Source organism: Aethalodelphis obliquidens, unplaced genomic scaffold, assembly GCF_003676395.1.
Source record: "Aethalodelphis obliquidens isolate GAN/ISIS:26980383/991018 unplaced genomic scaffold, ASM367639v1 scaffold26, whole genome shotgun sequence".
Classification (NCBI taxonomy): Eukaryota; Metazoa; Chordata; class Mammalia; order Artiodactyla; family Delphinidae; genus Aethalodelphis; species Aethalodelphis obliquidens.
In genome coordinates, this window is record NW_020837970.1 from 6,574,813 (window position 1) to 6,599,567 (window position 24,755).

At 46.0% G+C, this 24,755-nt stretch overlaps 1 protein-coding gene across 4 annotated transcripts in view; it reads right to left on the reverse strand.

Moving 5' to 3' along the window:
• The window catches only part of MYO1E (myosin IE), a 205,057-nt gene that overhangs the window by 117,570 nt on the left and 62,732 nt on the right, over positions 1–24,755 (reverse strand). For 2 of the 4 annotated variants that reach the window (XM_027123173.1, XM_027123174.1), the window contains exon 2: positions 229–372. In XM_027123173.1, coding sequence (XP_026978974.1) covers positions 229–372 — 144 coding nt within the window. Of the gene's footprint in view, positions 1–228; positions 373–3,258; positions 3,289–3,892; positions 3,965–24,755 lie in introns of those variants that run through there. The other 2 variants (XM_027123171.1, XM_027123172.1) reach the window with 2 other exon arrangements.

A 24,755-nucleotide genomic window follows, 5' to 3' on the forward strand; every position in this document is an offset into this window, starting at 1 on the left:
AAGTCCCTGGCTCCATCTTGCTTTTGTGAAATGCCAGGGGAAAACTTTGGCACCATCTCTGCCCTTCCTACAGCCTGGACCAAGGGACAGAAAGTACAAAACCACATTCTGCAATGGTGAAGATGACTTGAGCATATAGTGTCAGTTCAGAATTTCAGATGTATCTCTTATACTAGGATGGACATGTCATCTCACTTAGAAATGTCCAAAGAAACCAATAAAGGATACAAAAATGTAGTCGTCCATGTATCTCTTCTTTAGATTCTCCACGATGGCATTCTCTGTGATCTTGGAGAGCAACACCATGTCATCCACGCCACTGTGCTTGACGTTGTGGCTCTGCCAGTGGTAGCGGTAGGCACCTTTGCTTCCCTGCAAACAGAGAACACACAGTTAGGAGGATGGTTTCTTTTCTCCTGGAGGAAAAAAAAAGCGTCACTGAGTTCCCAAATAGTCCTTATATCAAATGAGAATGAGCAAAGCAAACAAAGATCTTGCTATCAACAGATCTGGATTCAGATTTCCGCTTTGCCACCTAAGCGAAGTGGGGAAAAGTGATCTAAGCTTTTGTGTCACTTAGGCTTTTGTCTCTGTAAAAATGGGAGAAATAAGACCCAGTTCATAGAGTTGCGGTAAGGATTAAATAAAACGACGTGTAAAGCACCAAGCGGTATCCAGAGTACAGCACAGTAAATGATCAACGGGCTTGGATAATTCCTTCAACCTTATTGTTTTGTAGAATTGACTGGTAAAATAAGCAATGAAACAGAAACGTTCTAGACTTGGCTTGCAAATTATATGACGGAACTCAGAAGTGGAAAGAATATGTATCCCACAATGGCTAGGTCCCACTGTCATAATTTCTCAAGCCATCTGAACTGCTTTCCATCCATGAACTTCCCACTGTCGATGTAATACTGGCCTTCCACAATCAAAAGATAAGCTACATTTTTTACCCTGATCACTGCTATATTAACAAGGAAATGGACAGGACGGCCTCGACACGCTCACAGAACACGCTACGCACAGAAGAACCTCGTCTGATCTCACAGCTCCCTTGGACAGGTAGAGCCCTTGTCTGCTTACTGGATTTGCAACTTAACACCACGGGTGGCCTCTGAGCATCCTGTGGCCCGCAGGGCTTCCTATCACTTGGCATTTCTGCAGTGGGATCCCCCATGGGTTGGACTACGTGCCAAGTCCTGGAGCTAAGGGCAGATGGGAGCCCCATTGTGGCTGCATTTGGGGAGCTCATGGTCTCCTGAAGGACGTGAGAGATAGCCACCAAATGATTCATCATTTGTGCGTCAGCAACAGTCAACACGTAAACGCAGGTAAAATGGGTGTTCCAGCAGTGGGTGGAGACTCCTTTGTCCCAGGAGAGACAGAAATCACTTCCTGGAGAAGGTGCCATGTGAAGTGGACGTAAAATATTTTGAATTTGCCAGACAAGACTAGACAAGGAAGGATATTCATTATAATTTACACTCACGGTGCAAAAAAAAAAAAAAGCCAATACACATGAAATAATGACAAATGATACATGGCAAGATATTAGAAGACTCTCCCTTCCCTTCAAGCTCTCCATGCATCCTACTGGACATGTCACACACTGGACAAGCATGGTGGGCATTGAATCAAGCAAGACTGGCTCCTCTCCCTCCTCAGGAGTTTACTTTTTTTTTTTGCGGTACGCGGGCCTCTCACTGTTGTGGCCTCTCCCGTTGCGGAGCACAGGCTCCGGACGCGCAGGCTCAGCGGCCACGGCTCACGGGCCCAGCCACTCCGCGGCACGTGGGATCTTCCCAGACCGGGGCACGAACCCGTGTCCCCTGCATCGGCAGGCGGACTCTCAACCACTGCGCCACCAGGGAAGCCCAGGAGTTTACTTTTGAGAGGAGTCTGGATAAAGGAGAAAAAATTTCTGAATTAGGGTATCTAGAAAGGCCACCTGCTCAAACGTCAAAACTAGGATGAGAAAAGGCAATAGGCTCTTTGAGAGCAGGGGAAGGTGGAAGGAAACAAGATAAATAACATTTTAAATTTCACTTTAAAAAACTGTTTAATGCTTTCCCTGCAGGAGACACGTGCCCTTTGAAATGGCAAAATCTAAGAAGCTCTGGGAAAGCAATTATTAAAAAACCAGCCAAGGAAGGGGCCACCATTGGAAAAGCATAGTGCGATGGGTTCAACCTCCAGAAAGGAGCCACCCTTTCTGGAAAGCTTGCCACCCAGGCTGCCTTACAGACGGAAACTGTTTATATGATAAATTGGACTTTCTCAGAACCACACGCAGCATCAGTTCCTCAATCAGTTCCAAAATTACCTCAAACCTCACCACTCCTTATTCTTGAGGCAAAGCACAAAGCACTGGCCACAGCATGACTCACTGGATCTCAATGGAAGAGTTGAGAGATCTCAATCTCCACCTTCTATTTCCACCCAGATAAAGATTCCTGGAGACTCCTCCCCTCCTCCACCCTCCCTGCTTTCCCAGCTTGAATACTCTTTCTGGGCACCTGCAAAAATTACTCTGCATAGAAAACTAGGGTCCTGGAGTAACTAGCCAGTAGGTGTGTGCGTTTGTTTCTTTTTTACCCCAATAAATATCTACCTACTTAAAAGAGGGCAAAAATATTATTTTCTCTTTAAAAATGTAAGCAGTTGAACAAAACAGAAGGACTACTAATAAGCTGTTATTTAACATGTGCAAAGGACAAGAAATGTAGGGGCTCCGTGTCATAGTGTATGTGTTTGTACTGATCCACAGAAATGCCTTCTCAAGGTAACCCAAGTCCATCTTGGTGCCCAATCCAACTGTCTTTTCTCTCTCTCACTGCAGTGTGATACATTACTGTCTGTCCCATCTCAAAGGTAGTGTCTTCTTCCTAACAGCAGTTACTCCCCAGTGCAACAGGGCTCCTCGTGGAGTGCATTGATTCTCATCGTCTCAAATATCCCTCCGCACAAAAAAGTCCCCGGCTGGGTCTCCAGACTTCTATCTACAAGAGGGTAAGGAACCAATAGGATACCTGACAGTTACTATAAGCAAGGCAATGAGCCATTTGATTTGAGGCAATTGCTTTTTTGCTCTTCCAAACAACCCTATGAGAGAGGGGTTAACATTCCCATGCTACATGCAAGGAAACAGACGCCCCAAGCAGTAAGTAGCAAAGGCAAGATGCGAACCAAAGTCTCTATGATTATGAACTCATTCAAACATCACGGGTTCTTCACACTTTCTCCCTAGTGACTTACTGGATATTTCCACATGTTATGTTTAAATGGCAACAGAATGCCATTTATCTGAATTCATCACTAAAAAGACAAACAGTTGGAGGGTCCTCCGTATCCACGGGTTCTGCATCCGCGGATTCCCAACCATACATCGCAGATAAGAAGGGCTGACTGTATGATGCCATTTTATATAAGGGACTTGAGCATCCAGGGATTTTGGTATCCACAGCGGTCCTGGAACCAATCCCCTGTGGATACAAAGGGAAGACTATACAATTTTTGTTAATGGCCACCTTCTCTTAGCATCAAAGACTAAAACACTGGAGCTATTTTTCACCTGACATATTTCCTATAACCAATTTGGTCACAAATCTCTCTCTCTCCCCCACTTCCTCCCAGGCTATTATAGTTATATATGGGAACTCATTCAATCTTCACAATCATCTCCTATACTATGTATTATCTCTATGTTACTGATTTTAAAAAAAAAAAAAAGTAAATCACCCAAGGTCTTCTAATTGCAGTTCCTGTCTTTAGTGACCCCCACCCTTACTATGCTTTTCTCCTCCCCCTTCTCCATCCCCCCTGCCCCGCCCCCCGAAATTCAAATGCAGTAAAGGGAAGGAGGGAAAATAGCTAGGGATGCTGGGAGCACCTTAGAGCCTTTCAGGGAAGGCTGACCCGTCCTTGGCAATCCACAGAACCCACCCATAGGCAGATGAAAGCTGGGACAGGGCTGGGCTGGGCAGTTCTAGCGGAGGGTGAGAACCGGATCCGGGAAGCTGGAAATGAAACAAGGATGCATAGGCTTTCATCCCAACCCACGGAAGCTTCGAAGTTCCCCACAGTGAAAAAGAACAACTGTTTAATGTTTTTCTATAGGGGACCACAGTGTTTGATCATAGTGTGACTTTCCCAGAAGCCTTCCTTGGAACACAGCCACTGACAGAGAATAAGTGGGGAACACAGTGGGAAACGGTTATCACCTTACAACCCTAGACCAGGGTCCCCAACCCCCGGGGGGCGGCAGACCAGTAAGGGGTCGCACAGCAGGAGGTGAGCAGCAGGTGAGCGAGCGAAGCTTCATATGCTGCTCCCCATGCTTGCATTACCACCTGACCCATCTCCCCCAGCATCCCCCCTCCCCACCCCTCCCCCTCCCCTCCCCGTCCCCTCCTCCTCCCCTCCCCACCATCCCCACCCCCATCCCCCCACCCCTACCCTTCCCCATCCTCCCCCTCCCCCCTTGGAAAAATTGTCTTGCACGGAAACCGGTCCCTGGTGCCAAAAAGGTTGGGGACCGCTGCCCTAGACAATGTCCTCAGAAGCTGAAAGTTGCCTTCAGACCACAAACTACTGTCCTAGAATTGTGTGGACAAGAATGGTGTTCCTGGGGCAAATAACCTGGACTTCTTTGCTTCTTCCTCCTGCCCCTGACTGGGAGGGTAGGGGCAGGATGGGCTGCCACGCCTGCTGGGAAGACGACCCGAGGGACAGAGACTTCCCCATCTGTGTGAGGAGGTACTTTTCCTCAGATGACAGAAGTCCAGTTTACCAGGCTAGCACCTCAGTGAGACTCCACTTCCTTCTCTTCTGTGGGCTTTTTGGATGGGGTAACTCCTTTTAGTTTCCCCACCAAAAAATGGTAACATTTTAAACAAGTAGGGGCACTCAGCAAGGTATTTCATTTCCCAACAGTTCCTGGTAAGTGAAGCGACGCCGTACAAAGGACGGAAAATGGCTGCTAATGTGCCAGCTAAGAAATGATAATAATAATAATAACAATGATAATGATGATGATGATAAAATTTACTCTTAGCCCTGACAATGATTACAAATTACGAAAGAGATACTTCTCACTAGGTAAACATTGAGTGCAGACTTTCTCTGGTCCACAGTTACTTCCTAATGATGAAACAGTTGATTAAAAAGCATGGATTCACGTGCAAGTTCTAAAACGTCGGGTATGCGCACATCCACTTAACGGCCCCGGTGTACCCCTCACAATGAAGGGGTGGCCCCAAGACACAGGGGTACCTCACGCTGGGGAAGAACCCGGTCACTGATTTTATTTTATTTATTTATTTATTTATTTGCGGCACGCGGGCCTCTCACTGTTGCGGCCTCTCCCGTTGCGGAGCACAGGCTCCGGTCGCGCAGGCTCAGCGGCCATGGCTCACGGGCCCAGCCGCTCCGCGGCACGTGGGATCTTCCCGGACCGGGGCACGAACCCGTGTCCCCTGCATCGGCAGGCAGACTCTCAACCACTGCGCCACCAGGGAAGCCCCCGGTCACTGATTTTAAAAGCAGAAGCGTCATGAACTGGTGTGTGTTTAGCAGGGTGGGGACTAGGGTGAGCAAAGGGGAGTCAGCGCACGAAAGCAGGCACTGTTGTCTCCTGAAAGCCAACCTCCACTCCCACGGAGAGGGCCCCAGGGCAGTCCTGCCCACAGCCAGGGCTCTGCACATACTCTCACTAGTGTCTCTGAGCATTCTCCTTCCTTGGTTCATCCCGGAGAGAGGAGACGACCATATACTGGGTAACTACACTTCTTCATACGTCCTTCAGACGCCCAGGAAAGGGAGGCCATCAAATGTGCTGGGTAAACACAACAGGCTCAGTGTTGGGCAGGGCCTGGGGAAGGAGTGGCCATAAACGCCCTTACCCTCTTGTAGAAAGAATACACAGCACAGTATCTTTAGACAGTCATGTGGAAATAGGGATCAAAACTTCAGTCACCAGGGCTTCCCTGGTGGCACAGTGCTTGAGAGTCTGCCTGCCGATGCAGGGGACACGGGTTCGTGCCCCGGTCCGGGAAGATCCCACATGCTGCGGAGCGGCTGGACCCACGAGCCATGGCCGCTGAGCCTGCGCGTCCGGAGCCTGTGCTCCGCAACGGGAGAGGCCACAAGTGAGAGGCCCGCGTACCGCAAAAAAAAAAAAAAAAAAAAAAAAAACAACACTTCAGTCACGGGACTTCCCTGGTGGTCCAGTGGTTAAGACTCCGAGCTCCCAAGGCAGGGGGCCCAGGTTTGATTCCTGCTCAGGGAACTAGATCCCACATGCTGCAACTAAGACCCTGCACAGCCAAATTAATAAATAAATAAATAATAAAAAAAAAAAAAAAGAACTTCAGTCACACAGACCAATATATAAACTGTTAACTAAACTAAATAAAAATAAAATGCATACCCTCTTTGATCCAGCCATTTTATTTTTAGGAATTTACCTCAAGATCTACCAAGGATGCCAAGATGTAAGTAGAAGGTTGCTCACTGTAACAAAGTCTGTAATGAGGAAAACTGGACATATGGATTAGAGACCGATTACAACATGGCACTCCCTGCAGGTGTTCCACACGGTCATTGAAAGCAATCTGCCTGTGCTGACTTGGAAGATCTTCAAGATCCCCAGTTTCATGAAAATAGCAGTCAATACGTGGATTTAGTATTCAAGGACTGCTCTTACCTAAACTTTTTAAAACATATGTGTTGGGACTTCCCTGGCGGTCCAGTGGTTAAGACTTTGCCTTCCAATGCAGGGGGTGCGGGTTTGATCCCTGGTTGGGGAGCTAAGATCCCACATGCCTCGCGGCCAAAAAACCAAAACATAAAACAGAAGCAATATTGTAACAAATTCAATAAAAGACTTTAAAAAAATAAAGGACATCAAAAAAAGTCTTTAGGGCTTCCCTGGTGGCACAGTGGTTGAGAATCCGCCTGCCCGCCTGCAGGGGACACGGGTTTGAGCCCTGGTCCAGGAAGATCCCACATGCCGTGGAGCAACTACGCCTGCGCACCACAACTACTGAGCCTGTGCTCTAGAGCCCGCGAGCTGCAACTACTGAGCCCACGTGCCACAACTACTGAAGCCCGCCCGCCTAGAGCTCACGCTCCGCAGCAAGAGAAGCCACCATCGTGAGAAGCCCAAGCACCGCAACAGAGAGTAGCCCCCGCTCGCCACAACTAGAGAAAGCCACGTGCAGCAACGAAGACCCAAAGCAGCCAAAAATAAATAAATAAATTTTATTTAAAAAAAAAAATCTTTAAAAAAATTTAAAAAAAAAAGACGTGTTATAATTGTTTTCTTGAAAGATACACAAGGTTCCATTGGGGAGAAGGCCTGGGGTTTGGGGAGAAAGGTGACTTTTACTCTCCATTTTAAACTTTGCTGCACAGTTTACTTTTTTATTGCTGTTTTAAACCATATGAATGTTAGTAAAATTTAAAAATAAATAGAAATGTTGAATATGATGCCAATACTATCAAGCATTTTCTGGAGGTGATGATTTCTGGAAAACCTGGGACTCAAATGTCCCCAATGTTGTAAGCGTATCACCGCAAAAGGCAGATAGACCATATTCTTATTGTCAACAATGGACAATGGGTAATGCTCTGGCCTGACGAGCTGAGCTTGTTTTTTAATGGGATTTTCTGTCCCAGTGAGTCGTAACAGGAAAGGCTTGGAACTATCTGTTAGACATTCATCTTTTAATCGACAGTCTGGGTATTCTACCTTTAGCAGTTCTGCTGTTTGCCTGGAATGAAACACTTCCATTGCAAACGATGGGAAAAAAAAAAAAAATCAACCATAAATATTTGTTTGTCTACGTGCCGGGCATAGTAAGCCAGCATTGGGCTTGCAATGTGTTTCAACTTTATGGAACTTAGACCCCCCACTATTTTGGTGGTATGAAGATGGATGTCTGAAGCAAGCATTTGTGGGTGCTGAGCTGCAGTGAACAGAGTGCAAGGAAGGGGTGTTTCTGGAAGAGGTGGAGGGTAGGAGTGGGAGTGTGCAGTCAGAAGCCCACAAACACCCCTATTCCCCTCAACCTTTAAGGTAAATGGAACTGACTTTTACTGAAACCATAAATATACACCAAAGCTTTACAGCTCATTGAATTCTCACAACACCTGCACGACATGAATATTACAATCGCACTGTCACTATTTTACAAATGGGTAAAGTGAGGTCTGGGATTATAATGTACCACGTTGCCTCTGCTCGGAGGGGCTGGGGATGGAAAAGTACATGCGGGGCTGGCACACAAAGCAGGAGCACAGGAGGCTCAGTGAATGTAGAGGATGTGTTTATTGGTCTCAGTCACGTAGGTACATGTGACCTGATCAAAAGTTGAATATTTGTGTAGCATTTCCATATACATGGCCTCAGTTAATCCCTGGGACAAAGGGCCAGCGCCGAGACTTGTCATCAGGACTTCTGACTTTCTTTTCTTTGCTCTTTCTGCTACACCACAGCTCACTTCCGATACCATTATCAAGGCCAAGTGTAGACACTGGCTCCAGGATCACTAGATCCAGTGGTTTCTAAGCCAGGGTTGGCTAGAGTCACCCTTCCTGGAAGTGACTAGAGCAAACCTGATTTATCATCTAACCCGAGACACTCTGCGTGCAGAAGGGGGTGTCGTTAATAATAAAGCTGGAACAAGAGGCATCAACTGGGACTGTCTCAGGCCGCATGGTTGTATCTGTGACCAGCTTGATCCCAGAAAAGTTATGGGCAGCTCTCAAAGACCAGCCCTCCCAGCAAGATCCTCAGGGTCTCCCACAAACCACTCAGCTTCTCTGAGGCTCTCGGGGCCTCTCAGCAGCCTGCTCAGGAGAAGGAGGTTCCTGACACTACATTGCCCCCAGGGGACAATCATACCAACCCCCAATCCCTCTAGGGGTAGAGTTGGTTTGACATGATGACATGATGACATGATCTGGGGGCAAAGTGTGGATGGTACACACCAGGCTGGCAACACTGGCTGGACTAATTGATTGGGGGAAGGAAAAAAGGTTTGGGGGAAAAAAAAAAAAAAAAAAACAAGAGATGGTCAGGAGCCCAAATTTGGTTTTAATTGCATATGTGATATTATTTGTATAAAACGATATCTCTATGTGACAATCCAGTTGTTAAAATGATGCAGTTATTTATCTAAGTGTACTTTCTGTAGGGTTTTATTTCTCTGCTGAGTAAATATTTATGAAATGTGCACACACATATACAGTTCTTTTCAGTGAAAAAGAAACTAGATCAAATACTTTGTACAATGAAATATATGTATAAATGACATTTTCCCCATATTCTCGTTATTCCATGTCAGCTTTGTTCACCCCAGTTTGCAGCTATAGTAAACTCTTCTCTAAATAACAATGGGCCCCTAGCAGGAAAAGAAACTCCCTTTCTTTCACTTACTCTGACTGAAATGTGGCTCCCAAAAGGATGGATTTTTTATATCAATGAACAGTTCGAAGCTAAGATGTTATAAATGAACAGTTAACATACTCCATCAATTCTAAGATGCATTTTTTTCATACTTCTAACAATGTGAAACTAGGACATGTCTTACAACCAATGTTGTGTCACAGCTCAACTCATAACCAGTAGCATCTTAGGCTTGATAAATTGTGGCATGAAACACTTCCAAAGAGCCAGGCCCCCCTTCCACGCACTTTACAAATGTGAAGTCACTGAGTATCATCAAGATAGTATAAAGCTTCAGTCATTCTGGAAGCATTGTACCATGTATTAATGTCACTTCAGGAACTGTACAGTGGTTTTACTGGTGAGGTTGATGATTGCCCAGTTCTGGAGGCTTTGCTGTGATCATTTTTGTAGCTGTTGCTTCCACGCCCCCGTCCCAAACAGGATGAGGGTGAGTGTCCTGGCTGACAAGCAGCTCCCATCGAGCTGCCCACACCAGACCACAAGTTTGCAAAGCAAGGTAATCTCCTCTTCGACCTGTAAAGGCATGTTCCATCTGGACGTCTTTCCATCTAAAAATTCCTTCAGTATTAAGACCACTGAAGCAGGAGACCCCCTTCCCTCACTGCTGCCCCACAGGTGATATGTCCTCCCCAGTGGATTACACTGAGCTCTGGCCTTCATTTGCATATACTATACTCCCATGTTTCCTAAACCTCATTTTCAATAACTTTTACAACTCTTCTATATCCAAGTTGCACCACCCCTATGCGTCACATTTTTATATAAACTGTCCTTTTTAATTTGGCTAAAGCCTAAACAACTATCTCCATAAAATCACCAGTTTTATTTCTTCAGTGTGTTAAATAATGAAGATAGGGCTTCCCTGGTGGCGCAGTGGTTAAGAATCTGCCTGCCAATGCAGGAGACGTGGGTTTGAGCCCTGTTCCGGGAAGATCCCACAGGCCACGGAGCAACTAGGCCCATGCGCCACAACTACTGAGCCTGAGCTCTAGAGCTCGCGAGCCACAACTACTGAAGCCCATACACCTAGAGCCTGTGCTCCGCAACAAGAGAAGCCACCGCAGTGAGAGGTCCGTGCACCGCAACGAAGAGTAGCCCCCGGCTCGCTGCAACTAGAGAAAGCCCGAGCACAGCAACAAAGACCCAAAGCAGCCAAAAATAAAATAAATAAATTTATTTAAAAAAATAATAATAATGAAGATAAACGATTTTAAGTACACGACATGGGGTCAGACACACTGACCTTACCATGCACCTTGCTGCCATATCCCACACGTGGGGACCCGCTATCCCTCTCTACTGGGCCCATTTCCGCCAATTTCAAGTCTAGCCATAGAGAATTTAAATGGCTTCTATTTCCCAGACGTATTTTTCTCTGCCGTGGAAAAAACTCACCTGGCAAGACTAGATCCCCCTTTCGGTAGCAGATGAGAGGCTAGGTTTCGTTTTCACAAGTAGAAACTACTCTGAATTCATGTCCCAAATCCCCTGCACTTTCCATCAGGGGTCCCCAGGGCCCTCCCTCTAGTCCTCTTGCCTCAGAAAACAGCCACACGTGGGACATTTTATCGGTCCCCTGGGTGAGGGCTTGTCCTGAGGCTGACGAGGAAATTCTCTCTTGGGCACCTGCAATTTATTCTTTCTCTCTAGGGAGGCACTTTCTGCAAGTATTATCAGCCCTGTTCTATCGTTCTTCCTCTCAATCTTTAGGAAATCTAGGGTAGTGGCTCTCTCCCCAGGGGAGAATATTCTTCTTGTACAACAGCTAATTCTCATTACATACCAGCACTGTTTGCAACAGTTTTTGTTTTTTTTTTTGCGGTGCGCGGGCCTCTCACTGCTGTGGCCTCTCCCCTTGAGGAGCACAGGCTCCGGACGCGCAGGCTCAGTGGCCATGGCTCACGGGCCCAGCCGCTCCGTGGTATGTGGGATCTCCCCGGACCGGGGCACGAACCCGTGTCCCCTGCATCGGCAGGCGGACTCTCAACCACTGCGCCACCAGGGAAGCCCTGTTTGCAACATTTTATACATGAAAATTTATTTAATCCTCACAACCTTACCAGGCAGGAAAAATGAAGCACAGAGAAGTTAACTAACTTGCCCAACCCCAGAAGCTGGGCTTCAAATTGAGGCCGATTGGCTCTCAAATCTTTGCACTTAATCATTATACCCATTGCGTCTTGTGATAAGCAAGTGGATGTGGGAAACAGCAATAATGCTAGAGATAATAGTAATTGCTTTATTGCATGTTTAGTAATTGCCACGTATCAACTTTTTTTATCCACACAACAGCATGAAGCAGATACTTTTATTACTGGTACATAGGGTACCGTGTGCAAAGCCCAGCATCTAGGAGCCCACAGAGCAAGCAGTCTGGCCCTACATGGCCTTGGGAGCACATCTACTCCCTGCCGAGTCCCCAGCCTGCAGGGCCGTGTCTGGCACACGGTCGTGGCTCAATCAGTTACTAGTTGGGCCGATGAATTCCCAGTGGCTTTGGCTCATCTCAGAACCAGGTGTATGTCACTGTGGCAGCTGTCAGTGGGGTAAATGGGGGTCCTGGGCCCAGAGTCTGCCCCAAGGGAGAAAGAAGTTTCTAAAGCTTTCCCAATGCCCCCAGCCCAGAAGATCAAACGGAAGAGATGTTGCCCTTAAAGACAATTCTCCTTCTCTTCACGGTCCACCGTCAGACAGGTAAGGAAAACAGGCTAATTTTGACCACAGGGTGAGGACATTTCAAGCTACAAGATAAAATGAATCAAATGGTTGAAATCCCATTATATGACAAATGCTCATTTTACTTCTGCCTCTATTTATATTTTAATCAAACAAATGACGAAGAGTCACACTGATGTCAGCCTCTGTCTTTTCAGCTGCAGCTCTGCTAGTTTGACAACATGTCAAGCATTTATCAGTCCCTTCAGGGACCTCCCTGTCGTCACTCCTGTTTTCACGTACAAAGGTTGGGGAACACCATTCTTCTTGCTAATCCAGCAGTTTATTACAATCAACGGACTTGGGTTCAAGTATAAGCTCTGTGATCTTGGCAAGGTCAGTTTCATGGAATTTAATTCTTCACAATTCAGGTAGTCTATTAAATTTATATGTAAATGTGATTTAGTTTTTGCACCTCTACTGACAGGACTTTCATTAATAGATTCATAAACCAAGAAAACAAAATCCTATCAGACTATGTGTCATAATTTTTGGTTTGAAAATTACAGTCCCTGAAGCAATGGTAGCTGTTCAGTAAATTTTTTTAATTGAATTAAGAAGCCAAAGTAATGATGCAGACCAGCTGGAAACACCGGGACTGACGGTTCTTATTCATGTTATTAACTGAAATGGAAAGAGAAACAGGGAGATAATAGAGCAATTCCTTGTCACTTAAAATGAACTATTCCTCTGTACTATGGAAGAAATTCTAATTTAAACACCGTTCTGTGGAAAAGAAAAATATGTAAAGACTTAGCAGACTGCAGCAGAATTGATATCAACCTAATTAAAAAGTCTTCCAGGACTCACTATCATTCACAGCATCTTCCCGCACTGATTACAAAACATGTATTATTTATGTCACGCAAAATGTTGGAGGTATGACAACACAAGAGAATCAACTCATTTGATGTTTTTTTAAGTTTAATTTACTTTTTCTGAAAAATGAACTGTTTGGGCATATCTGAAGGAGAAAACTCAGGATGTGTGCTTCAGAATGTGACAGGTGGGGAGAAGGCAGTGTGATCAGGGGTCTGATCAGGGGTGTCTTGGGGGAACGGGCAGCCTTTGTCGTGGATTAGCCATGGGGGATACTAAGTCCAGGATAGAAGCCGAGCGCAGGGGCGAGGGGCGTCCCCCAAGCACCACAGTCACTAGCCAACAACGAACAAAGAAATACAGAACTGAGAAATGCCTTCAGCACCTTCCCCTGGTTTGGGCGTGGGCACAGCTAGACCCTTTGCTTGCTTGATCTGGCCTGAGCTGCAGCACAGCGACGCCACGTTCCTCTAGGGGCAAAATGCAGCCATAAGGCGTTTGTCCAGGAGCTTTTAGGGTACAAACCAGACATGTTCACCAGATCCAGAGAGATCTGGGGCCACAGAGAGGCTGGCTGTCAGGGAGGCAGAGAGGAGGGTTCTGTGGGCACATCTCAAGGGGAGAAGCCACCAGAGCACCCCTAAATGGCACTGCGGGTCGGTGTCCCCAAGAGTCCTGCAGGCTCAGGACAGCTCCACGTGCGGAGATAAACACTGGGTCCAACCTCTCACCCCTTTTATCACCTGGTGGAGGACACAGGACCCACCGAGCCATTTCTTCTCATGACCCAAACCTTCACACTTCAGCAAGTATGTCTCCTGTTATCAGCTTCTCTCTCAGAAACCACAGCTGAACTGCGGAAGGCCAGTACCAACTAAAAAGGAAGCCTGGGGCTTCCCTGGTGGCGCAGTGGTTGAGAGTCCGCCTGCCGATGCAGGGGACGTGTGTTCGTGCCCTGGTCCGGGAAGATCCCACGTGCCGTGGAGCGGCTTGGCCCGTGAGCCATGGCCGCTGAGCCTGTGCGTCTGGAGCCTGTGCTCCGCAACGGGAGAGCCCACAGCAGTGAGAGGCCCGCGTACCGTAAGTAAGTAAAGTAAGTAAGTAAAGTAAGTAAGTAAGTAAATAAATAAATAAATAAATAAAATAAAAAGGAAGCCTGTCATGAACTACAGTAAGGGCCACTTGAGTCACGGACTGATGCCTTACAGGCAAAAAAGGGAAGGGGTTGAAACAAACTACAAAGGAAGAGGGGTAAGGAAGGGGCATAATACTTCTACGTTTACATTCTGAATCCGAACATGTTATAGCTGGAAGGGGCCTTGCCTATTCATCAACCAGTCCAAAGCTCTTACTGTACAGATGCGGAGTCTGAGGCCCAGAGAAGCTGTACGTGTCCATGGTGCAAGCTACTTGGCAGCAGAACCAGGACTAGAACTCGAGTTTTCCAGCTCCCAGTCCAGCCCTGGGTGGCCCTCTACCGCCAGCCCCTCCCCAGCAAGCCTGTATGTAGCAAAGGTTTTGATCACCCACAAAAGTTCTGGGAAAAACAATCAAATGAGTCTAGGCATTTAAATATTTTAAATTATTCAAATAAACATTATCATTTGTGAACCACGACCTTCTGGCAATCAGACTGCATAAAGGCACTGGTGTTCATCCAAATAGTAAATATTTGAAGAGCTTAATTTCTTCCTAGGTTTTAATAGTAAGATAAATGTAGGGCTTCCCTGGCGGCGCAGTGGTTGAGAATCTGCCTGCCAATGCAGGGGACACGGGTTCGAGCCCTGGTCTGGGAAGATCCCACATGCCGCAGAGCAACTAGGCCCGTGAGCTACAACTACTGAGCCTGCGTGTCTGGAGCCTGTGCTCCGCAACAAGGGAGGCCGTGACAGTGAGAGGCTCGCGCACCGCGATGAAGAGTGGCCCCCGCTCGCCGCAACTAGAGAAAGCCCTCGCACAGAAACTAAGACCCAACACAGCTAAAAATAAATAAATAAATAAATAAATTGCATTTAAAAAAAAAAAGATAAATGTAAATAGAAGTTTTAATATCTGCTTTCTAGTGGGTTATCTTGTATGCAAAGGTGCATGGAGTCGGCACTTTGGGGACCACTTTCCTAATACCCCTTGCCTTCTACCCAAGACACAGGCCTCTGTTTAAGGAGGAAAGAAAAGTCAAAGCATTGGCTTAAAAATCGGAAACAAGTGGGTAAAGGAGAAAGGCAATCTCCAGAAAACGTGGGGAAATGCCCACAGAAATTGGAAAGCTGTAATCTAACTAGAGATCTCTGTAGAATTCCATGTGCTCCTTCCAGTAGTAACTTTCGTCTGCCAGAATCACTAAAATTGAAAACAAAACACAAGTTAACCATATCTGATGTGATTATGAGGCCAGGGTGGGTCACACCAGCTTAAAGTTCACAACTCCATAGAAAATCCAAGAAAAGTTTCTGTGATTGTTACCCACTGCTCATTGTGTTCCGTGAAATATAGTACAGCATCAAAAAGGCAACCCACGTCACCTAGAGGTGTGGCCCACGGTGGTCAGGGAACAAGGAACGAGCACTGCTTCTCCTGACACCTACTACGTGCCAAGCACTCTGTTAGGTGCTTTGTTTCATTTGTTTTCAAAGGAATTGTAGAATTGGGGAGGTACCATGATCCCCGTGTAACAGATGAAAACCTTGGCCAAAGAGAGTCATGGAGTCCAGATCTGTACTGGTGGGTTTGGAAACCCACAGCACCTTCCGTGAAGGCCATGGAAGACAAACAAAATGGACTCCCCACTCTGTGAAAGTGGGTCAAGGGAGTCGTTCTCTGATAGCAAGGTTCCAAATGCAGTGCCTGGAACTGCCTTTTAGGTCCCACGTGGCAAGATGGATGAAGTATTAACCCCGGCTTGGGAACAGAGATTGCTGCTCTCAACAGGGGCGTTTTAGGCACAGGGAGGATTGACTCCTGCAAAGATAACGGGTGTCGTGAGAGGCCTCAGTGAAGTGGAGAGGCCAAAGGGTTGGAGCCACCCTGTGACACTGGGCCTCTGCCTTCAAAGGACTCAACGGCCAGTTTCAAGGCCAGAGCCCCACACCCTGGTCTTCAGTAAGGGCAGGCTTCTCATTCAAAATTCTTTTGGGACCAGATAGATGATGGTTTTCCTTTGTGGCAAAGGTGCCTCTCAACACAATAAAGACACTCAGGTTAAAAATAACCTCACAGGGCTTCCCTGGTGGCGCAGTGGTTGAGAGTCTGCCTGCCGATGCAGGGGACATGGGTTCATGCCCCGGTCAGGGAGGATCCCACATGCCGCGGAGCGGGCTCGCTGAGCCTATGCTCTGCGATGGGAGAGGCCACAACAGTGAGAGGCCCACGTACTGCAAAAAAAATAATAATAACCTCACAGAAATTCTCACTCAGCCAAAATGATCCCAGCTAGGGATCCGCTGGAGGAACCTGTTACAGAGCTTCCAAAGCCAAACCACAGCCGCTCCCAGCCCTGCAAAGAGCGGGTAACAAACTCTGGTCTTCCTTGTACTAGGGACGGGAATGAGCGTCAAGAGGGCTGGAATTGACACACAAATGATCCCAAAGCAGTAATAACAGAAATCACTTTATGCAAGAACTGAGACAAACCGAGGCTGCTCTCAGTGTTAGGTAGAGAAGAGTGTGCCCACCCAGTTAGATAGAAAACAGCGTGCTCACTTTGGGGCAGGACAGTGAATAGAAAATCAATGTCAACATCACCGCCTCACAAAGAGGGCTGTGCTCAAAACCTGCCAGCAAGACCACAAGTGGATTTGCAAAAACATTTGCATGGCTTCTGGTTGCAGAAATGCTGCAAGGATTCGTGCTACCGTCTGCTCCCAAGTGCACAGAAGTTCCTTTCTACCCGAACCCTGAGACCCAAAATATGAGGAAACGTAGCGCCAGCAGTTCTAATGTTCTCCCTGGCTGTGACCCCTTCTCTTCCTGGGAGTTGGGCCAAAAGCACAGTATTACTTACTGATCAAATAACCAACACCCAAAGATACCTGGGAGTGACCACGCATCAATTAAGGTTCACTGGAATCAAAAGCAAAATGGAGTCACCATTTGCTTGATGGAGGTTGGCTGGGTTTAAGGTACAGAAGTATCTTAGCTTTGCACTTAGAAGAAAAGCTCATTTCAATTTCTTTTTTTTTTAAATTGGGTGCAGCAAGAAGAGTACAAGGTTAGAAAAGAGACAAAGAGCTTGAGATCCTGAGAAAGATAAAAGGCAAATGATTTAAATTAAACATACGGGAAACATTAAAGAAGGGAAGGGCATGAAACAACCCTAGAGATATAAACATACAACAAAGAAAAGTTGTTTGATCATGGGGTAAGCCGTGTGAATAAATAAAATACCGTAAATGCACGAAAGGAAAAAAAAAATTAAAGAAGAAAAAAGTGTCTTTCCAACCTCCATTCTAAGGAAACCACAGTTCTTTTGCTTGGTACAACTACTGCTCACATGCTTAACAGCTAAATTCAGCTTTGAAAAACCTCTGTAACATTCTCTAGTTTTTTTTTTTAAAAATGTAAGTGAACCAGTCATTTACTATCAGAGGATAAATTCTGTTTAGTGGGTGGGTTTGTTTTGAGTAGCTGTGAATAAGGGCAAGGGTGATTTTATTTTTTTTTCCTGTCATTTAAATTTTCTCCCTTTAAAAAAAAAAAAAAAAACTGTGGCTGTCTTACAGGCAAATCGATCGAAGAGTGGTTTGAATATTTTTAAACAAACCCAGTTTGTGTTTCCCTTGTCTCTAAATCAAAAGCCCATGCCGCCTTTTCTCAAAGGTATTTCTGTAGCACTTTCTGGCTGAGTTTGTACACCCCTATAGAATTGTTACTATTATTTAAACGTCCACGAAATGCACTTCAACTGGCAGGCATGTGCGTCGTGAAATTAAAAGTGTGTTACGGGAGAAACAAACCTTAAGTTGGGCACAAGGATGAACAACGATGTGCAATGCTACAGATGGCGGCGGGAGCCTGAGACAATGTGTAGTTCCCTTCTATTCTGTTTTGCCCCATTGTGCTCTGAATAGACCAAATCACTGCCCAGCTTCGGGGCCCCACCACTGAAAGGCCCCATTGTAAGTGATATGCTTTCCAGAGCAGAGTGAAGGTTGCTGTAGTAACCTTCCCCATGAATTTCCTGACCAGGGTGATGAAAATCGCAACTGAATTGTGACAGGACTACAGTTACAGACAAGACGGCACATGAACAGGGGCCTCCCCATTTAGGGGGTCTTTTTTTTTATCTGAACATAACCCACTACCTGCTGCTTAAATCATCCACATAGCCAAAGAAGGGACTGAATTTCTGAATTTCTTGAGGAGTGAACCTGTACAGTATCTTCCCCTAGACTTGCGGGGGGTGGTGGGAAAATGGGAGTTTGCAGACCAAGGGGAGTTTGGGGTCCCACAGTTCATGACTTGTTTCAGCCACCATGTTTGCTGAGTTGAGAATGCACTTTTCTAGAGCTGAGCAGGGGCTGCACGGGTACCCATGGTCCAAATAGCACAAGCAAAGAATAAACCCGCACACCGTTGGGAGAAAACAGTTCAGGATTCGGCATATAAAGAGTGCCCCTTTTATATGAAGAAAAGGCAGTCACCCCAATTTCCTAGATGGAACATTAAACCAGAATGAAAATCCCTGTCCAGTGAGCTCTACTGAGGGCTCACTATGTACCAAGCAACATTCTAAGGTCTTTACATGTATTAAATCATTTAATGGTGTCAGCAAACCTATAAGGCCAGCATTATTGTTAATCCCCATTTTAAGGACGAGGAAGCCCTGGCAGAAAGAAGTTACATCCTTTGCCCCAGATCAACACCAGTGAACAAATATTCTGCTTCCAGAATCTACACTCGTAATCCCTTCTTTTTTGTAGTTGTTGTTTGTTTTTGTTTTTTGTGGTACACGGGCCTCTCACTGTTGTGGCCTCTCCCGTTGCGGAGCACAGGCTCCGGACGCGCAGGCTCAGCGGCCATGGCTCAGGGGCCCAGCCGCTCCGTGGCATGTGGGATCTTCCCGGACCGGGGCACAAACCCGTGTCCCCTGCATCGGCAGGCGGACTCTCAGCCACCGCACCACCAGGGAAGCCCCGTAATCCCTTCTTCATTGAGCTTTTTCCACATAGGCACTGGGCATTTGGATCTGGAGTTCTGGAGCTTAGCAGCAAGAAATGGGCCAGGAGTCCACCACTGGCTACTACAAGTTCTCATCACGGGCACGAGCAGGATTGTGCAGAACAGGGAGCCAACGGTAGGTAAGGAAACTGAGGATGGGAAGCATTTCATCTGTTTGTTCATTCATTCATTCATTCCAACAGTTATGTGCCTACCAGGAGTCAAGCACTATTCTAAGCACTGGGGTATAACGCCTGCAGACCATACAGACAAGACTTTGGCTCTCATCAAGCTTACTTTCTCATTGGTGAGGCAGAAAACCAACAGATGGAACAGAGAGACAGGAAAAAGAGAGGCGGCCACAGGAAAGCCAGAAGGGCAAGCTGAGCACTTGGGACAAGAAACAGACAGCCAAGATGGACTGCCCATCAGAGGGCGCAGCCCAGGTCACACAGAAAAACTGTCCTTCTTCCAAAGGGCACGGGCCCAAACTACTTTAGTCAGATCCTCATCCAGTAAGAGAACCAACACCACCTCTTATTTGTGTATTGCTTCCAGTGTCTCGCTACTTCGCCATTCATCATCCCCTAAAGCGACTCAGCAAGGCAGGCAGTGAGCAGGAATAATTGTCTCCATTTTACAGTGTGGACAGGCTGCCAGAACTTCCCTGATACTTTAGAGGACCCCAAAGGAATGGTGGAGATGCGGGGAGGACTGAAAAGCTAATTTGTGGTTGCGCTCACAGCTTTGGGGAATGTCTCTCTGTTTATCTGTCTAGCATGATAATGGCTATGTCATTTATTGCTGGGTTATTATTAAGCCAGGCTGTGAGTCGCTCTGTGTGCTGGATCTCGCCTACTTAGAAAGAAAGAGGGGGCAGGAGGAGGGAACCAGAAGCAGGGGCAGAGCCAGGCTGCTTTTAACCGGGAGACAGCGGGGGTAGGGACAAACAGCTCTTTAAAAACACAATTTCTAAGCATACTTAAAGGTAGAAATCCCAGCCTAAGAGCCTCTTTGCTTGGTAACGCACCACCCTTAAGAAAGGGCAAAATTATCAAGACGTAGTAGAACAGGAGACGTCAGGCTGCGGATGAAGGCCTACTCCGTGCCAACTTCTAAGTAAGACGAGGAATTACAGTAATTCAGCCCACAGCCACTTCCCATTTTAACTGATGTTTCCTGTTTTCTATGCTAGGCATCATAAGAATATTCAGAACCAGACCCGGAGTTCACAGGCCGTCCCTTCACTGGGGTACATTCTTTTCTGTTCACTCATCGCATTATGGGCGACTTTACAACCCAAAACAGATCTGTTTTCCTACTGACCTCAATTTGCGGCCACCATTACTGTTGCTGAGAGAATTCTTGGCTCTCTGGGGCTGAGATGCGGAGAAGAACAATCTCACCTAGCAGTTCCCTGGGCCTGCTGCCCTTGAAATAAGAGTCTGGACCTGTTGGTTGGTGTCTCTGCAGGAATCATCCACATCCGGCCATTTGACTTAGGAGTAAGGGTGAGGGGGCAGGAGGCGGCCAGAGGTCTCTTTCCAGCCCTTTCAGCTGATTGCTGACCCATCCCAGGGTAGATGAAACAACTGGGCATTTTGTTCAATTTGTTTTTGATGGTAGGATAATGAAAGGATGGTTTTTAAAAACCTTTTATTTTGAAATAATCTCAACATTTCAGAAAAGTTTTAAAAAATTCTTATACTCTACCAATTTGTAACATTTTGTCACATTCGCTTCCCCTCTGTCCCTCTCTGTGTGTGTGTGTGTGTATATATAGGGTTTTTTTTAATCTAAACCATTTAAAAATAGGTTGTATACATCATGCCCTTTTATTCCTTAATACTTCAGTATGTATTTCCTAAAAAGGGAATTTTCTTATATAACCAGAGTAAACAACTTCAGGAAATGTCACATTAATACTTTTTATCCAAGTCAATATTCCAATTTCATCAATTATCCCAATAATGTCCTTTGACAAGATTTTTTTTTTTCCTGGTGCAAGATCACATATTGCATTTAGTTTTTGTATTTGTTTAGTTTCCTTTAATCTCTAACAGCTTTTTAGCTTTCCTTTGTCTTTTACGATGTCGGCATTTTAAAGAATTCGGGCCAGTTATTTTATAGAATCTCTCTCAGTTTGGGTTTGTGTGATGTTTTCCTCATAATAGATTCAGCTTTTGCATGTTGGGCTAGAACTCGAGTCAAGTGATTTTGTGTCCTTCTCAGGGTATCACGTCTGGAGGTACATCATGTTTGTGGGTGGTATTCATTTTTATCATTTCATTAAGTACTGTCCCATTTCTCCACTACATAATTTCTGTTTTTTTATTCCTATTGTAACTGCTAAGCAATTTGTGGGGAGATAAAAATTTGAGACTATGTACCTATTCTGCACCTCATCAAACTCTGACAACCAGCTGTGACAGAATTAAAATTTTAAGCCCAGTTATTTGGCACTCAGGGAGAATGCATTATTCTCAGGAGCTGTGTGTTTCAGACAGACAAGGGCTTTGGAGCATCTCTGTGGGCTTCTCAGAGATGCGGTAGCTGGTTTCCTCACACCTGCTGGGTTCCAGATAGGCTGAGGGGGTAGGGGGCTGCCTTCCTCACCTGTGACACCAAGTTCCACCTCCACAGGGTGTGAAATAATGCACTCCTAGAAGCTGAACTGAAAACCAGAAGTATGAGTCAGGGTGAGTCTTTTTTTTTTCAGGGTGATTCTTAATGGCCCAGACAGCCCCGTAGAAAGATGCATACACGGAAATCAGGTCTGTCCGTATGCAAAGCTGTTATGTGTGGGACGTTTGTCTCTGGTTCCCTCCATCAAGGTGCCTATGAGCCTCATTCCCCACGCCAATCTCGTCCCTCCTCTCTACTTTAGCTGCAGTGCTGCTGAATGAGTATCTATTTAAAAGGTGGACATGGAGTCGGTCCTTTTGGACCAGAGAGCTTAAAGCCAGGTGGGGACAAGTGGATCAAGGGCAAAGAACAACGTGGTGAAAAGGATGAAATCCAACTGAGCAGCTCAAAGAGGCTGCCCACAATTGTTCTTGAGCCACAAAGAGGGAAGACCTTCTTTATGCCCTACCTTCCATTCCAGCCATTCTCGTTCCCACGAGGGAGTCTGTCACCACCTGAGATCGCCAACATTTTCTTTTGGCTAAAAATGATTGTGTAAAAATATTACCTCATAGGACTTTATTATACAAGAGCTACCAGTAGATGGCCACTTCCACAACCAGAGTGGCTGGGACAGAACCTTAGAAAGAAGCCCGAACTGTCTCTACAGCAAATTAGCACAGAAAGGAAGACCAGGGAGCTTATTCGGCAACCGAAGATTCTCTTGCCCTGTCAATATTACACAAGCCTGGAGCCCCTTCCTGAAATATATTTGTAGGCTAGTGATTTTTTTTTTTTTTTTTTTTTTGCGGTACGCGGGCCTCTCACTGTTGTGGCTTCTCCCATTGCAGAGCACAGGCTCCGGACGCACAGGCTCAGTGAGCCCGCTCCGCGGCACATGGGATCCTCCCGGACCGGGACACGAACCCGTGTCCCCTGCATCGGCAGGCGGACTCTCAACCACTGCGCCACCAGGGAAGCCCCTAGGCTAGTGATTTTTAATAACGACTGCTGAAACACCATTAGAAAAATTAAAGTTTTTAGGTAAAAAGTTTACATTTAAGAATTTTCTGGGACTTCCCTGGTGGCACAGTGAATAAGACTCCACGCTCCCAACACAGGGGGCCCAGGTTCGATCCCTGGTCAGGGAACTAGATCCCACACGCATGCTGCAACTAAGAGTTTGCATGCCACAACTAAGGAGCCCTGGAGCCACAACTAAGGAGCCTTGGAGCTGCAACTAAGACCCAGTGCAACCAAATACATAAATAAATATCTTTAAAAAAAGAATTTTCTTCTCTTAACTAGAGTAATGGGCTATAAAGTATACTCCAAAATTCCTAAAGATTCATAAACATAAATGAGAATTGGCATCGATAATAGTAATTTCAGGGGTGGGTTCGTGCCCCGGTCCGGGAGGATCCCGCGTGCTGCGGAGCAGCTGGGCCCATGAGCCATGGCCTCTAAGCTTGCGCGTCTGGAGCCTGTGCTCTGCAACGGGGGAGGCCACAGCGGTGAGAGGCCCGCGTACCGCAAAAAAAAAAAAAAAAAAAAAAACCCACGTGTGCTGGGGCAAAGTGAGAATAGCATTGACATATATACACTACCAAATGTAAAACAGTTAGCTAGTGGGAAGCAGCTGCATAGCACAGGGAGATCAGCTTCATGCTCTAAGACGACCTAGAGGGGTGGGATAGGGAGGGTGGGAGGGAGACGCAAGAGGGAGGAGATATGGGGAAATATGTACACATGTATGCATATGGTTGATTCACTTTGGTGTACAACAGAAACTAACACAGTATTGTGAAGCAATTATACTCCAATAAAGATCTATTAAAAAAAACAAACAAAAAACACCTCTGCTAGGTACTGTGCCAGGCCCTGGGGATATACTGATTTTATTATTTTTTTAAGACAGAATGGTTTACCAATTAATTACCTAAATATGCAGTGGTAGTTCCAGTGTGAAGAATGAATTTTGTTGCCATAATGTTCAATTCTTTCATTACGTAAAAATACTGAATGAGCTGGTGACTACTAAAAAAAAGAATGCAAATGCACTTCACACCTAGTTGTGATATATCACCCCTGCCTGCCAGGTAAGCTGAGAAGACAGAAATCATTGATCTTCGCAGACAACTGAATTCTAACCTGATGACCCCATTTCCAGAACTCTGTAGTTAATTTCGTTTTAGAAACACCAGCCCAAACTCTGTCAGACAACAATCAGCTATAATCATCATTTATGCCATTTAAATGAAGTTGACTACATTTTCTCTAAAAATTGTTCTCTTCCACCTCAAACACTGCTTATAAAAAAATCTTAATGCCCAGCTGTAAGACTCAGCAATTTGGTGTGAGGTATACGATACTATCTCCCACCTGGCATAAGGTTTTAAATATCCTAACTGGAATCTCTAAATCTTTAATGTAAGAGCTTTGCCACATATACTTTGTTGCCACTGAGAAGCTGAAAAGGCATTTGAGCAACTGTTTCCTACAGATCAATTAGCTACAATATAATTTATCATCAAGTAAAGCCCAGGCATTAAATGCCTGGGCTTTGGGTCCCCTTGAATCTCTCCTAGATAATCTAGGGCAGCTCTTCCCAACCAGTAGGTCTGACAAGACCAGTCCTTGGAGGAAGGCTGAGGGTGGACTGGGCTTTCCTGTTCTCAGGGCTCTGTCCGCCCTGCCCACACCGAAGGCCATCCCCTTTCCTAACTCTTTATGGGCAAAAGACACCACCAAAAGTTTAAACCATTCAACAGTGTCCACCACCACTCTCACTCACCCATCCTTCCCACCCACCCCTCTCTCTGACTTAATCACAGGAGGAAGTGAATCTATCTCTGATGCTGTCACAGTTTTTAAAATCTGGAAGTGGGTCACATGATGTAAAAGGAAGTTGACGCTGGTTGAAGACAATAAGGTAGCTGGCAGATCTAGAAACCCATGATGGCTT